This window comes from Stenella coeruleoalba, assembly GCF_951394435.1.
Source record: "Stenella coeruleoalba genome assembly, chromosome: 14".
NCBI lineage: Eukaryota > Metazoa > Chordata > Mammalia > Artiodactyla > Delphinidae > Stenella > Stenella coeruleoalba.
In genome coordinates this window covers 62,841,294-62,856,313 of record NC_137160.1, presented here as the reverse complement: position 1 = coordinate 62,856,313, position 15,020 = coordinate 62,841,294, and the positions used below count along the sequence as shown (strand labels likewise).

Genomic DNA, 15,020 nt, shown 5'->3' with positions numbered 1-15,020 from the left:
GTTAAAATCTTTGCAAAGAAAAGAAAACTCCAGCCCACATGACTTGACTGGCATATTCTACCAAACATTTAAAGAGAAAATAGCCCCAATTCTATATAATTTCTTCCAGAAAACAGAAAAAAAGGGAACATTTCCCAATTCATTTTGAGGCCAGCATGATCCTCATACCAAAAGCAGATAAAGACAGTACAAGAAAAGAAAACCACAAGCCAATATTCCTCATGAATACAGATGTAAAAATCCTCAAAAAAAAGTAAATCAAATCCAGCAGTATATAAAAAGAATACACTACGGGGGTTTCCCTGGGGGCCCAGTGGTTAAGAATCTGCCTGCCAATGCAGGGGACATGGTGGCGATCCCTGGTCCGGGAAGATCCCACATGCTGCGGAGCAACTAAGCCCGTGTGCCACAACTACTGAGCCTGTGCTCTAGAGCCTGCGAGCCACAACTACTGAGCCTATGTGCAACAGCTACTGAAGCCTGTATGCCTAGAGCCTGTGCTCCTCAACACGAGAAGCCAGTACGACGTGCACAATGAAAAGTAGCCCCCACTTGCCACAACTAGAGAAAGTCCGCGCGCAGCAACGAAGACCTAATGCAGCCAAAAATAAAAATAAAATAAATAAGTTAAAAAAAAAAAAGAATACACTATGACCAACTAGAGTTTACTTCAGGAACACAAAGCAGATTCAATATTCCAAAATCAATAGAGATAACTCCATCACATTAACACAGTAAAGAAGAAAAAACACAAGACCATATCAGCTACACTGATACAGAAAAGGCATCCAGCAAAGTTCAACATCCATTCATGATTTTTAAAAACTATCAGTAAGCATGATCCACAATAGAAAAACGGATAAATTTCATTTCAAGAAAATTAGAAACTTCTGCTCTTTGAAAGATGGTGTTAAGAAAATGAAAAGACAAACTACAGACTGGGAGAAAATATTTGTAAATCATGCATCCACAATATATAAAGAATCCTCAAAATTCATGAGGAAAGCAAAGAAAAAGTAAATAAAAAACAGAAAGTAAATTTTAAAAGAAAGGGCAAAAGATGTGAATAAACACTACAGCCAAGAAGATATGCAAATGCCAAATTAGGACCTGAAAACATACTCACCAGCTTTGGTCATCAGGGAAACACAAACGAAAGCCACAGTCACCTGTACTACACGCTTATGGGAGCGGCCCACATTAAAGACTGACCACACCCCTGGCCGCTGGGAAGCACGTGAAGCAGAAGAACTCTCCTATGAACATACTGGTACAATGGCTTTGGAATAAAGCGTGGCTGTTTCTCCAAAAAAAGTCCCAAACTGGAAACAATCCAAACATCCATCAAGGCTGAACAAACGGTGGTATACCCATACTCAACAACAAAGGGGCACTGATCACGCCTCCCCACGAATCAACCTCAAAATCATATATCTACTAAAAGCAGCCAGAAAAAAAGAGTAAATATTCTATTCTATTTACATAAACTTCTAAAAAGTGCTAACTACCCAGTAGCGACAGGAAACAGATGAGTGGCTCCTGGGGAGGGGCGCTGCAGGGAGTGGGGAGAGGCCTTACAAAGGTCGAAGGTTGGGAGGAAACCCTAGGGATTCCCTAAGGACAGCAGGCACATTCATGTCTTGGGTATGGTGATGCTTACACAGGTGTTGGAACTTATCAAATTATCCACTTTAAATATGTGCACGTTTTAGTATATCAGTAATATTTAAAAAAACTCAACAGCAACTAAACAAAAGATCTGAACAGACGACACTTCACCTATAAGGTGTACAGATGGCAAATAAGCACAAGAAGACGCTCAGCATCCTTAGCCTCTAGGGAAATGCAAATGAAAACAACACGGTTCAAATGAAGAAGACAACCCCCCGAGGAAGCCAACGGCTGCTGAGCCACAGGTGAGGATACAAACTGCACACACGCCCTGGATGACAGCCCAGCAGGTCCCTGGAGCACAAAACAGCCGATCGTCAAGTTGCCAGCACTCCGCCGCTGGATATTTAATCTAGAGAAATGAAAACATACGTGCACACAAACACCTGTACCTGACTGGTCTGTTCTGTTCAGAATATCGCCCGAATGCGAAATGACAAGACACCCTTGAGCAATAAAATAGGAAGAAAGTATTGATGAACGCAACACCATGGACGCCTCCCCAGAAAATCAGAGCGAGTAACAGGCTACATACTGCTTGGCCCTATTCACACGGCATTCTGGAAACGGCAGGGCCAGGTAGACAGCGTGACTGGAGGTGCCAGGGGCCAGAGTCAGGGATCAGGGGTGGGCTCATGACCAAGGGGCAGCGAGAGGAGGGCTCTGACCATGGAAAGGTTTCTGTACATGTGTTGGGACTCCCTGTAAGTTCGTGTCTTAACAATCAGTCCTGATTGATACCGTGAGTCCACAGTGATGAAGGAAATGACTGAAGAAATAGATCAACAGGGAGAGCAGACAAATCTGAGCAGAATTCCAAGTGACCTGCAAGGCGGCGGAGCTGGACCCCTGCCTGCGAGGGTGTGCGTGGAGGTAGCCCTCCTCACAGGGGAGACCCGACAACCGCCACCGTCCAGGCGATCAAGGTCATGCTGACAGCACGTCCCCTGGGTCTGACACGGTGCAATGGCCCTTTATCTTGGAGGTCTTGCTCCTAGAAACCCAGACCCCAGGCTGATCTCGAACGGCAAATCATAGCGGAGGGTACTCGCCTCGAAACTGTCTCAGGCATCACAGCCCACAGGGGCCCAAGGGGATGTGACCAAGTGTCACATAGTCCTAGCTGAGGTCCTGGAAAAGGACACAAGAGGAAAACTAAGGAAATCGGAATAAGCTCCAGACTTGGGTGGATCACAGTGCTCAAGGCTGTTCATCACGGGACGACCGTGCCGTCCCCACGCACAACAGTCGCAAGGGGAGGGCACCAGCACCTTCCAGGCATGGGGCAACCACTGGGCCGCCGCCTTCCTGGCCATTTTCGAGGAGGCTATTTTTCAAATAACATATATTGAACAATATTTGGGGGCTATTTTTTCTTGACCTACAGTTAATGGTATTTGATTTACCACTAAGGTATTATGAAAACCCAGTTTCCTGTCTAGATTTTTCTGGCTTTAGATCCAATTTCTCATTCCAGTTAAGGTGACTTTAAACAGATTTAATGACAATTTTTAAGTGCTTCTCCTATTTAAAGTGATTTCCCATCCTATTTTTGCCCTAATATAAATAGACTTAAATCCATCAATAGCGCCCCCAACACAAGGTAGTCAGTACTCAGCTAAGCAATTTACTGGTAACTTTTATCATCTTCATGCTCATTGTTACTCCCAAAGCAGAGTAGCACCAGGGAAGGGAGATGCTGACCCAGCAGTCCCCTCTCTCTCATGCGGCACGGCCATTCTAGCAGGAAAACTCTGAGCTGGCCAGTTCTCCAGGCCAGGAGGAACTGAGACCCAGCCCCTCTGCACCTCCCAGGCCACACCTGGACAGGCCATCCTGAGTAGGCCCCGTCGCCCTCCACCTTCCTGATCAGCTCAGACCACAGCAAGGCCCAAATCCCAGAACTGGCCCCTGGAAGTCACGTTACAGATGTGGCGGCCCCAGGGCGGTCCAGGCCAGATCACTGGGAAGCCTCCTGCTTCACAGAACATGGAGGTCTGACCACCACCCCTCCCCCATCTCTGAAACGCAGGGAGGTCCAGGGGAGTCGGCACACAGCGCGTGAGCAACAAGCCCACGACACAGGACAACGCTCTAGGTAGTTAGCCCGTCACCAAGGTCCCTGTGGGTCAGCATCCGGTCCACGGTGCTGGCTCACTGGGTGAGGGCAGCCCAGTGAGTGACACTCAGGCCTCCAGGAGTGGTCCCCCAATAGTAAGGCCGAGGACACAGCCCCCTCCAAGGAGGCCAGACTGGCCCACAATGCTGTGGAGAAGCTGCGGTTCAGGGGTCCAGGTGAGACAGGGGACAGCCTGCTGGGTGACAGCCCTACCCTGTTCCCTGCAGCTCGCTCCCTGGGCCAAGGAAAACGCACCAGCCGCCCTGCCTTCCTGCGGACTGCCACACGTGGGCCCAGCCCAGGGAGGACCTGGCCTCAGCACCAGCCCTGGCCCCCCCTCCCGCCCGTGCCTGCAGAGCCCCGCCCAGGCCCGGGTGCAGCGGCAGGTTTGCCCAGGGAACTCAAACTTCACAAAGAAACCATCTCTGGAGTGGGCTCTGCGTGGCCATTCGGAGTCAAAGGCATGCTTCATAGCCCTCCTGAGCCCGTGCACGGCCAGGGCCCCTTCCCCTTTGAAGCCTCTGGTGAGTGATTGAAGCGTCTCCTTTCTGAGAGGCAGATAGCACAGTGTAATCTGACTCTAAGCCCCGGGATAAAGGTAGTTTGTTTCCTCTCAGCCTTTCTGTCAACACCTCCTCAGTAATTAGCCCTAATTATTACCAAGGGCCAGCCTCCCATTCGGTTATTAAATCAGAAATAGTATCGTGGCCGGGCATCTGTCAACGCGCGGCTGGCGACCTTGGATTCACTGAATCCTCTGTCAGTATCCATGGCTTCAAAGATGCGGATCCTGGAGAGGGGTTCCGGGGAGGCAGCTCCCTGGCCCGGGGAGGGGGTGGGGAGGAGGACGGTGCCACAAGCAGCCCCGTGCTTAGCGGGCCTCAGAGCCCATTGGGGAGGCGGGAACTGGGCACCATCCCTACACTACCTTCCCCCAACCCAGCCATGCCTGCCTCCCGGGGCCTGACGTGTCCGTGTGTGGGGGGGTGGGGGGAGACTAGGAACACCCTCATAGCCCTTCCCTGGGCCTGCCCGCCTCTGGCACAGCGTCGCCCAGAAGCCCAGGTGGTGGCCTCAGTTGCGCCCGGTTCCGCACGGCCTGAGGCTGGCAGGCCCGTGCTGGCTGTTCTGCACGTGCACGGGGAAGACTCCTGAGCCCAGCCAGCAGGAGCCCCCCGAGTCCCGACTACAGCCTACCCACCCCGCCCCCCGTGCGCAGGGCACCTCCCTGTGAGCCAGAGGGTCCACAAGCAAACTCGGGGATGGCTGTGGACATGAGTTTCGGAAGTGGAGCTGAGTGCTGTGCTCCTGAGGCCCAGGGAGGACAGCCACCCACCCGGCCTGGGCCTGAGCCTCTTGTTCAATCCAAGAGAAGCAAGTCACCTGCTCCTGCAAAGCCTGGGAGGGACGCTGCTCCCTCTGGCAGGATCCACTGCTCAGGCAGCAGCAGCGCTGGCCTCACATCCCTGGGGCAGCATCCTGGGCCCTTGGGCAGCTGCCAGCAATTCGTGTGAAGCCCCTTGGGGGCTGTGAGTGTCCTTTCCAACTTGCCCCGTGTTTGGGGAAGATGGCCACGGAGGACCAGGCTCCTCCGCTGGGGTCAAGGTCCACGTGATATGATGGGTGCCTGGGCAGAGGTGAGCACAGCCCGTTCTCCCCTAAGCACCTCTGCGGCCTGACCAACAAAAAGTATGAAGGGCTTCCTACAGCTGAGGGCTTGGAGGCACCAATTGGACTCCTTGGGATGGGGGGACAGGCCATCATTGCCGGGCCAGGAGGAAATGCCAGGGTGAGGAGCCACTGGTCCAGGAGCTGGAGATGGCAGGAAGGAAGGCCACTTGGGTGTTCTCAGCCGGCCTGCCTGGCACTTAGGGGCCAGGGTGGGACTGGCTAGCAATGGGCTGCCACCCTGGTTGTTCCCGGTGAATGCACAGAAAAGCTCCATGTTTTACAGGAAGTGGGACCGTTCCCAGGCACCAGCACCGGCCTCTGGGGCCCACTACCGCCAGGAGGGATGGTCCACAGGGGCCAGTTCCCCAGGGCTGACATCAGTGCCCAGATGGCCCTCCCCAGGGCCTGGGATGGGGCTGATGCCCACGGGCTGGTGCCCAGGAAGTTCCCGTGAACCCAGTCCCACTTGGAGAGGGGCCCCTAAGCATGGTGGTGGTGAAGGTCGCTATCACTTGAGGCCTCTCGGGGGCCGATGTGGCACTCCCAGCGGCCAGCAGGTGTCCCTGCACCGTGGCTGCACTTCTGCCACCCGCACAGGCAGGTGTAAGGGCGCGGGCTCACTCCCGACCGCTGGCCCAGGCCGGCACTGCTCAGACACACAGGTGGAAAGCAGCCAGGGACGTCCCTCTTCACCTTCTTACGGCCCCGCCAACAGGGAGACAGGGCACCCGGGGAGAAGGAATGGGCTGTCAAGGGCGCCCTGCAAGCCAGGAGATTCCAGAGTCACGTGAAAGGAAGAATGTTTAAACTTGGGAATATAGAGTAACATCTTCGCACCCTCTGTAGGGGTCCCAGATACAGAACTGGGCACATCCTGCTCGGGGCTGGAGCAGCTCTGCACACAGGGGCGACGTCAGAAGGATGCTCACGACAGCACTGCCCAAGACTGCAAAGATGGGAAACAAACAAACCCATGTCAGGCGTTCTGATGGCCCAGCTGTCTCCCCCAAGTTCCCATGTTGAAGCTCCACTCCTAGCACCTCAGACGTGGTTGTGTCCAGAGGCTTCAAAGAGGGGATTAAGCTTCAATGCGGTCATATGGTGGGCCCTGATCCAATAGGACCGGTGTCCTCATAAGGGGGCGAGGACACAGACACACTGAGGGAGACCGTTGGGGGACACACAGCGAGGTGAGGGGTCTCGGGAGCAGCCAACCCTGCCAACACCTGGATCTCGGATGCCCAGGCTCCAGGACCGGGAGGAAGCACCTCCTGTCGCTTAGGCCATGCAGCCTGAGCAGGTGCGCACGGGCATCTCTCCCCACGGCCCATGTGGCCCCCCGTCACGGCTGAACGGCTGTGTCCTGTGGCTCGGTGCTGAGGGCCCCACCCACTTCGCGGGAGGGCTCAGCAGCTCCCTCAGGCCAGGTGAACGGAGGGGAGTGATGCGCACCACTAGTGGTTCACAGCGGTCCTTCCCCAGTCTCTGCAGTCATGGCGAAACGTAGCCAGTAGAGCCCTGTCGGCACGACCCGAGGGACCACAATGGATGGGGTGGCCACGATGTGGAGGTTCTGTTCCTGCAGCACAGTCGGCCCGCCCTGACCAACACAGCGCCAGCAGCCTGGTGACCGCACTCCTCGCTGCCGGACCTCCAGGCTGTTAACAAGGCGGTGACCCCCACTGGGCACTCACTCAGCCCTACCCCGCCGCCTTGAGGACGGGTGATTCCAATGGCTCATGGTTCAGCCGAGACCATGGAGCGAGCAGCCGCCACCTGCACGCGGGCCAGGGTTCAGCGCGCCCAGAGGCCTCCTGCGGTTCACGGCACCTAGAATGTCTGGAATCACAGCAGAAAATCTGCCCGTACCTCCCCATGGTGCTTTTGTGACTTTTTACCGTTAAATCTTTAATCCACCTGAAGCACGGCTGGCACATAGTGAGTTTCACTGTTTTCCAGACAACTGACCAGCTGCTCCAAGTCCTCTCACTGAATGATCCACTTTACCCCCATTAATTGGAAACAGCCCTGCCAGCGTGAACTAAACCCCTGTATTTATTCGGCTTTATTTACAAGTTCTCTGCTCATCCTTCCATACCAATTTCCACGTCCTTTCGTTCCTGCAGCTTTAAAAAATGTTCTGTATCTCACAGTACCTCATTCTCAACACTTCCGGTGTTAGAAGTTTTCTTGGACACGGGCGCTTTACAAACCCTCCCACAGTGCCCATCGTGTCCCAGCTTTAGAAAATGAGACCTCCGGGTATTTCCAAGGGAAGCGAGGGACAGACACAATGGTCTGGAATGCACGCCCCAGCACAGCCCACCCTGAGCACATCCAGCAACCCTGCCAGGCCCAGAGCACCCTCCTCCGGGTGGGCTGCCTACGTGTGCAGAGCCGGGAGTGGCCATGACCCAAGGGCCCTTCTCCTGCCACGCACAGCAGAGCCCCCTCTCCTGGCCCTCTGTGTTCCTTCTCCCCCCAGAGGAGAGCAGCTGGGTCATCACATCTGCCCAAAGGCAGGGCACAGTGCCAGCTAAATATGGGGCAGTCACTTTGCGGAACGATAGGCGCTGCCAGTCTGGAAGGCCAGCGCCCTCCCACCCTCTCCCGACCCCAGGAATGGGTGACCTTGCCCTCACAACTGAGGCCTGCCCTCCCGTCCTTTTCTTCATGGCCAGGGCACACCAACAGAACCCATTTTCCGCAGGTCATCTGTCCAGTCTCTCCCCAAAGCCCCCGGGCCTGCCGTTGCAGATGACCCTCATGAGAGGTATGCTGGACCATAACCTGAGCCTGCAGGAGCCGTCTGGGGCCCGAGGGGGAAAAGGCCCCCAGTGAGACCGGGGGTCAAAACGGAAGATGGAAATCTTGGGCTGAGGGAACTCACTCCAGGTCCACTAAGTGGAGACGGGAGAGGCAGCCTGTGCAGAAGGCTGCTGACTGGGCCACCCGCCCCAGAGGGCAGCTCTGGGGCCCCAATGTTGCCAACGACATCAGACCCATACGTGGGCCAGGCCACAGCTGACCAGGACAGCCTGCAGGAGGAGGGCCCGGGCCTGAGCAATAGCATGGGGGCAGCAGTGTGACCAGGCTGGGCTGGAACATCCAAATTCCTCCACTGGATCAGAACCAAGGGTGCACACTGATTTCTTATCAACTTGCTTGTTTCACTTTGGGGCTACATCAGCTTCCCACCTACTTCTAAGACTCGCAGCTGTTTTACTTATGAGGTGTCTGTGCCGTAAAATAACTCAGAAATAAAACCACCTGAACCCAGAACATTTTCAAGCAAATTACTAATGAAGTAATCCCAACAATGTCTATTTTACTTAAAATTTACCATTTGCTTATTACTTTCCTTCCTAAAATGACTTTCTGATTGCAGTTATATTTCCACTTCTTTTTCTTTCCTATTCTCCAGGAAGGTGTTTTGTTTTCCCAATTATAGGACCCACAGGGGCCTGAAATGTTTGCCTATCTGTCCCTCGGAGCAGATGCACTGTGCCTGTCCTGTGCTGACCTGGGCTGGAGAAGCCTCCCAGTCAGCTCTGTTACTAGAAAACCCTCCCTGTGCAGAGCAGGTACTCCTTCACTCCACCCTCGGCCCTGGGGACTCACAGCCCTGGCCTGCTGCCTGCTCACTTCACCGCTGGCCTGGAAGATAGTTCTCAAGGCCACACCCCTCCCACCAAGCCTCCCACTCCCACCCATTCAGCCAGTCCCTGCAAGGATCCAAGTCCCTGCCATGAACCACACCTGCAACGCTGACCGGGTGCTCACGGCTGGGCCCAGACTCTGCTCCCAGATGGACAAGAACTCACTCAGCCATGGATCCAACCCATGTTTAATAGCACCGACTGTGTAGCAGGGACACGAGGTTGACTGATGGAGCCCTGCCCTAGGGACTCACAGTCCCTGCCCTAGGGGCTCATCCAGAGGCACAAGTCATTACAGCGCTGGGCGTTGAGTGCTGAAGCAGCCAAGTGCACGAGTGGGCGTGGAGGCAGGATGCTGAAGAGCAGAGGGGAGGGCAGCGCGGGCCAAAACAAGACTAGATGCTAACACTGCAGGCAAATGCCTGAAAGGGAGCTGAGACTGGCAAGGAGGCCCCCACTCCACCCTCCTGCATTAAAGCTGTCCCAGTGGGCCAGGGCTGCTGGTAAGCCCGTACATAGGGAAGCACCCTTCTCTGCCAAGACACCCTCCCACTTATACTGAATAATGAAAGCAGCTGCTTTCTCCATGCACCCTTCCTTAACTTCCAGTCCAGAGGATAGGGGACACAGGGAGCAGAGACTGGGGCAGGAGTCAAAGCAGACACCACAGGAGTTAGATCCAAAAGGGCTGGCACAGCGGACCCAGTCCAGTCCCAGCCAGCACTGAAGGGGGTGGGTTTGGGGGGGACTAGTTACAAGGACTGTACAAACTTGATGGGGACTGGTCTACGCAATTCTTTCCAACTAGGGGGAACAGGCCAAGTGAGAAGGCGCTTCCCAACAAGGTGTTGGGATGCAGCCAAGAGCCCAGTGGGAGGCAGCCTCTGGGCCACTGAGTTGGAGAATGAGGGGCACAGGGCAGAGGCCACTGTCCTGCTGTGCCCTGGGGTGGGAGTTTAAGGGGAGCTGTTTGTGCTCAGACATGGCAGACGCCAAACAAGTCCATCTCCTGCCCAGCAATGGGGCAAGTGGACAGGGCACTACCTGGTGCACCCCATCTAGAGTTAGCTGGCAATACCCCACTGTCCTGACAGGGGGGCCGTGGGGTTCCCTGGTCACGCAGACCACTTCATGACAAGGGGGCACTGCCATACCTGCCCAGGCCGTGTTCGGAATCCAGTGCTGTGGGTTGGTGCGTGGGACAGAATGGTGGCTCTCCTAGGGTGGCTGGGGTGTCCACTGCCCCCTCTGGGGTACCTAAGGATGCCTCCTGGCCTGCCTCTGTCTCAGAAACCTCCTCCTTTGTTTTCTGGGGTCCTGGACCCCCTGGGTTAGTGGGACCTGGTTTCTGGGCAGGGGGTTCAGCAGATTCTGCAACTGCAAGGACAGGTTTGGGGGCCGCCTCCCCTGGCTGGGAAGAAGATGGCCCCACGGGACCAGGACCAGCACTGCCTGCAGAGTTGGACAAGGCAGAAGGTTCCACAGGCCCAGAGCTGCTCTCCATGGCTAGCAGCTGCTCAGATAGAGCATTTCTAGATGTGGAATTGGAACTAGAAACAGTGGGGGTGGCCAGAGCAGCGGGGACAGACCTGGGGGGAGTGCCCATGTTGAGGGCCAAGGCCTCTGAGAACCTAGCTAAGTACTGTCTCACTACAGGCAGCTGTGGGGCCACTGGTGGCTGGCTCGAGGCCAGAGGTAAAGAACAGGGCCCTGCAGCGTGGTACTCAGCAAAGTTGTTTGGGTTTTGAATAACTTCCTCAAGATCCTGGCAAAAAAGCTCATAGTTGTCAGGCAGGGGCAGGTCCCCATCGAGGTAGGGGGCTGCCCACGCCCGGGCTCGGCCCGTCAGGCGCCCGAGGATCTCGCAGACGCGGCTGAGGTTGTCCCGGTAGTGCTCAAAGCGGAAGGACATGTAATCGCCCAGCTGGGCCAGAAAACGGTCCAGCAGCCAAGGGGAGCCATCGAAGGTGCCTGGGTCTGAGCCGGGCACCCAGTGGAAGTCCACCCTGAGGGGCCGCGGGCCCATGCGCATTGCCGGGGGGCCCCTCTCCGCGGGCTTACAGCCCACAGCACCACTCGCTGACCTCTTCTGCTCCATGGTCGTGCGCACACACACAGGGTCCCCACAGCAGGGCCGCTCAATCCAGGGATCCACTAGGGGGGTGTACGCAACCCCAGGAGTGGCCCCGTCCTCCTGCCAGGGGTGTGCATTGGCGTAGTTGGCTGCCGCCCGGATGGGATTGCGAGGGCCCTGGCGCCGGCCACGAGGCATGCTGGGAGCAGACGGGAGCTGTCACGTCAACTAGAGAAAGAAGAGGGAGAGGAGGGAGGGACGGCGCCCAGAGGGTGGGCAGAAGCGGCGCGCAGACACAACGGGACAGACGGTTGCGAAGGGGTGCTCCAGGCAAGTGCTGAGCGGGGAGCTGACCACTGCGGCCTCAGAAGAGCTGAGAAGAGCTGATGGGACTGTCAGACGCAGGCCACCATCCGAGGCAATCTGTCCAAAAACAAGGTGGGAAGAGTGGGAACTAGGCCCAACCACCACCACTGGGCAGCCGACCCTGGGCCCCCACCAGGAGCTCTCCATGCAAGGGGGCCCAGAGGCCTGCCTGGGAGGTCCCAGAAAGCAGGTACATGCCACCTGGGATGTTTCAAGGGCAAGATGTGATGGCGGTGATGTCAATCCCAGGAGGCCAGATCAGGGGGCCAGATCAGATCCCCCTGGGCTTCCTTGGACGGCCTGGATGGCTGTCAAAGAATTTCAGGAGTGACAATAACAACCTTCACTGACGGCTCTAGTCATGGCCAACAATGACCCCTGATGAGGCTGACCCCGAGGCACGGTGGTGAGTAAAGTCACTCGTCTGTGGCCACACACACCAACCAGTTAGTGGCAGAGGCAGCTGACCCCACCACACATCACCACGCCATTTACAAGCTACGCTTCACAGTCCTGTGAACCATCTCCCAGCCGCCCAAGCACTGTACTGTCAGGTGCAGAATGTGTCATAAGATCTTTTTACATCACAGCCCCAGAAGCATGGCAAGCACGACCTGTGTGCCTTCCAGCTTTCCCCCCACCCCCACACCCGTCCTGTGTCTCCTAGACTCATGTCGCTACTCACAGTGCAGCCACCCCCACCCCAAACATATCCTCCCTGCATTCCCCTCCCTGTCAACAGCCCAGAATCCGAACCCGAGTTAAATTCCACTTGCTCTGTCTACTCTCCCCACCCCAAGGTGGTCCCTGCAAAGGGCCTGGAGAACAGTGACCATCATCACTCCTGAGCAGCCGAAAGAAACGCAAAACAAAAAAGGAGGTGCAGTTCCCGTCGGATGCAAGGAGTCCTCCCGCAGTCCAGCCTGAGGGTAGCCACCTCCCCAGTCTGCCTGCAACACGAGGTCCACTCCCGGCCTGCACAGAGCGCTCTCTGCTTCACCCCTCCTGGCGCGATTTCCCCAACAAGCCCTCCACACACACACACACACCCCGCCCCCCACTGCTCAACCGGCTCCCACCTAGGGGCGCCAGTCTGCACTCACCTTCGGGGCGGCTTCCCACGTGTTTACCTACCCCCATCTGCGGGAGCTCCTCCAGGGGGCACGGCCTGTTGGTCTTTCCGCCCAGGACCTCCCAGGGCGGCCTGCAGCATTCGGAGCCGCCAGGGGCCCCAGCACCTGCCTCCCCAACCCCCAACGCTGGTGGCGAGGCGGGAGGTGGGGGTCTTCCACCCGAAAGCCCGTCCCATCCTAACACTAAAAACACGCTAGGGAGGCAGAGACCGAAGACAGCAGGTAAATGCCGTCCGGTCCAGTTTCTCACCGAGCGCTGAAAAAACGGTGACCACGAACCACTCCCGCTCCTGCCCCCTGTGAGGGGAGGCAGCCACTGCCGTGCGCGCCCGGGACCCCGCCCCGCCTGGCTCTCACTAATTCGGGGAGCGAGGTCCCCAGCCTGCCCGGCGCCGAGGGACCGGCCCTTCCCCGGGACAGGACAGCGCGCGCCCGGTTCAGGCGCCGCCGCACGAAGCCCACCTACCTGCGGCCACGCGGCGCCACGACGGTCCGGTTCCCTCGACAGCGAGTCCGAGCGCACCTACAAAACGGACGAGACCGGCCGCCGCGAGGCGAGGCCAGGGCCGGCGCGGACCGGGGTCGGGAAGGGACGGAAGGGCGCGGACCCCAACACACTAACCCGCCGGGCGCAGCCCGCGACCCCAGCCGCGAGCAGCGCGAGCCCCAGCACCGCCTTGTCGTGCGGCCACGCCCCCTGCGTGCGCGCGGCCGACCCCTACGTCCCCGCGCCGGCTCCCGGAACGCCCCTCGCTGGCCTCCCAGCCGCGCTGCGCCTGCGCCCTGCGTCGTGAAGCCTCGGTCGCGCAGGCGCTTCCGGGCCCTGCCAGCGGGGCAGCAGGACGCGAGGGTTGATGGGAGGGCGCTCAGCCGGACGCCGCGCGGAGTGCCACGAGAGCAGGTGGGGCCGCGTGCGCAGGCGCAGGAAGGGCCGGGTCCGGAGGGCGGGCGGGGTCGCGTGCGCAGGCGCCCGCGGCGCGCTGCGCTGAGGAACGGCTCGGTGCGGCGGGATCGTGGCGTCCACCTGGCTCTAGCTGGGACTCAGGGACAGACGGGGCGACAACTGCACTGAGTGCTGAGCGTCAGGAGGGATGTTGGGGGCCGAGGGCACCTGGGAGGGTTGGCACAGAGGGGCTGCAGCGTTTCCTGGACGGAGTGCCCGGAGAGTACCCGTAGCTGGAGACCAGCAGGGGCCGGGCGCGTACGTGCGCCCAGGAGCGACGGGGCGGGGCTGGCCCCGAGGACCGTCCCCTGAGGAGCCCGGTTCCCTCGCCGTGGGCGGGCTGGCTCAACTCACCCCTCAAGGCTGGACCCTGAGCGGCTGCCCAGCCAGCGCCCCGGCACAGGAGGCGCCGGTGCGGGGGAGCGCTGTTGCCCTACGTGCGAGACCTCTAGCACCTCGTGCCCCGGGGCCCCCAGGTGGGGACAGGTTGCCAGGGCCAAGGCGGCCGAGGTCACTGGAAGTGACGTAACACCAGCTCCCTTTCTGCCCTGGTCTAGCGACTTCTTTCATGAAACCATCTCTGAAATGTTATCTGCATTTACAGCCAAACTCACTTGCTTTGATCCTTGAAACAGAATCAAAGATTACACTGTACCTTCTCAGGGTTTGTGGGGCTTTCAGCAGCCTCGCCAAAAATAATAGAGGTGGCACCCAGCCAGGAAACGCCTCCTGGAAGTGTGAATGAAACTTGTATTTTTCGGTTGTGTCTTTCCTAATTGACCTGATAATTTAAACTTCCTGCTTCAAAGGAGAAGGGGAGTTCCCGACAGAGTTCCCGACAGTTTGGCAGCTAAGGCCAACTCAGGGCAGTCAGCGGAGAGTGGGCAGCAGACTTGTGCAAAACACCCAACCACACCCACCCAACTGGGCCACACCATCAGAAAATACCTTTTTGGGTCCAAAACTTTATTTTGTTATTCAGACCATCTTCTATGTATATATATTTTTTAAATTGTAAAATATACATAAAATTTATTTTAACCATTTTTAAGTCTACATTCAGTGGCACTAAGTATATTCATATTATTATGCAAACTTCACCACCATCATCTCCAGAACTTTTTCATTACCCCAAACAGAAACTCTGTCCCCATTAAACACTTCTCCTCACCACCCCTTTCCCAAGCTCCCAGTAACCTCTATTCTACTTTGTCTATATTAATTTGCCTATTCTAGGTACCTCGTATAGTTGGAATCACATATTATTTGCCATTTCACTTAGAAGAATGTTTTAAAGGTTAATCCATGGTGTGGCACCTATCAGACTTATTGTTCCTTTTTAAGACAATAATATTCTTTTCTACATATATACAACATTTTGTCT

The 15,020-nt window shown here is 56.8% G+C and overlaps 2 protein-coding genes across 3 annotated transcripts in view; both read right to left on the bottom strand.

Moving 5' to 3' along the window:
- The window catches only part of GNB1L (G protein subunit beta 1 like), a 44,422-nt gene extending 31,150 nt beyond the window's left edge, over positions 1–13,272 (bottom strand). The window contains exon 1 of one of the 2 annotated variants that reach the window (XM_079942033.1): positions 13,160–13,272. The gene's annotated coding sequence lies outside the window, so the exon portion shown is untranslated. The remainder of the gene's footprint in view (positions 1–13,159) is intronic. The other variant, XM_079942032.1, reaches the window with a different exon arrangement.
- On the bottom strand, positions 9,301–13,299 carry RTL10 (retrotransposon Gag like 10). The gene is made up of 2 exons (XM_079942031.1): positions 13,160–13,299; positions 9,301–11,617 (listed from the first exon to the last, which is right to left on the bottom strand). The coding sequence occupies exon 2, from the start codon at positions 11,390–11,392 to the stop codon at positions 10,250–10,252; it is 1,143 nt and encodes a 380-aa protein (XP_079798157.1). The 5' UTR covers positions 11,393–11,617; positions 13,160–13,299; the 3' UTR covers positions 9,301–10,249.
- Positions 13,300–15,020: the final 1,721 nt, after the last annotated feature.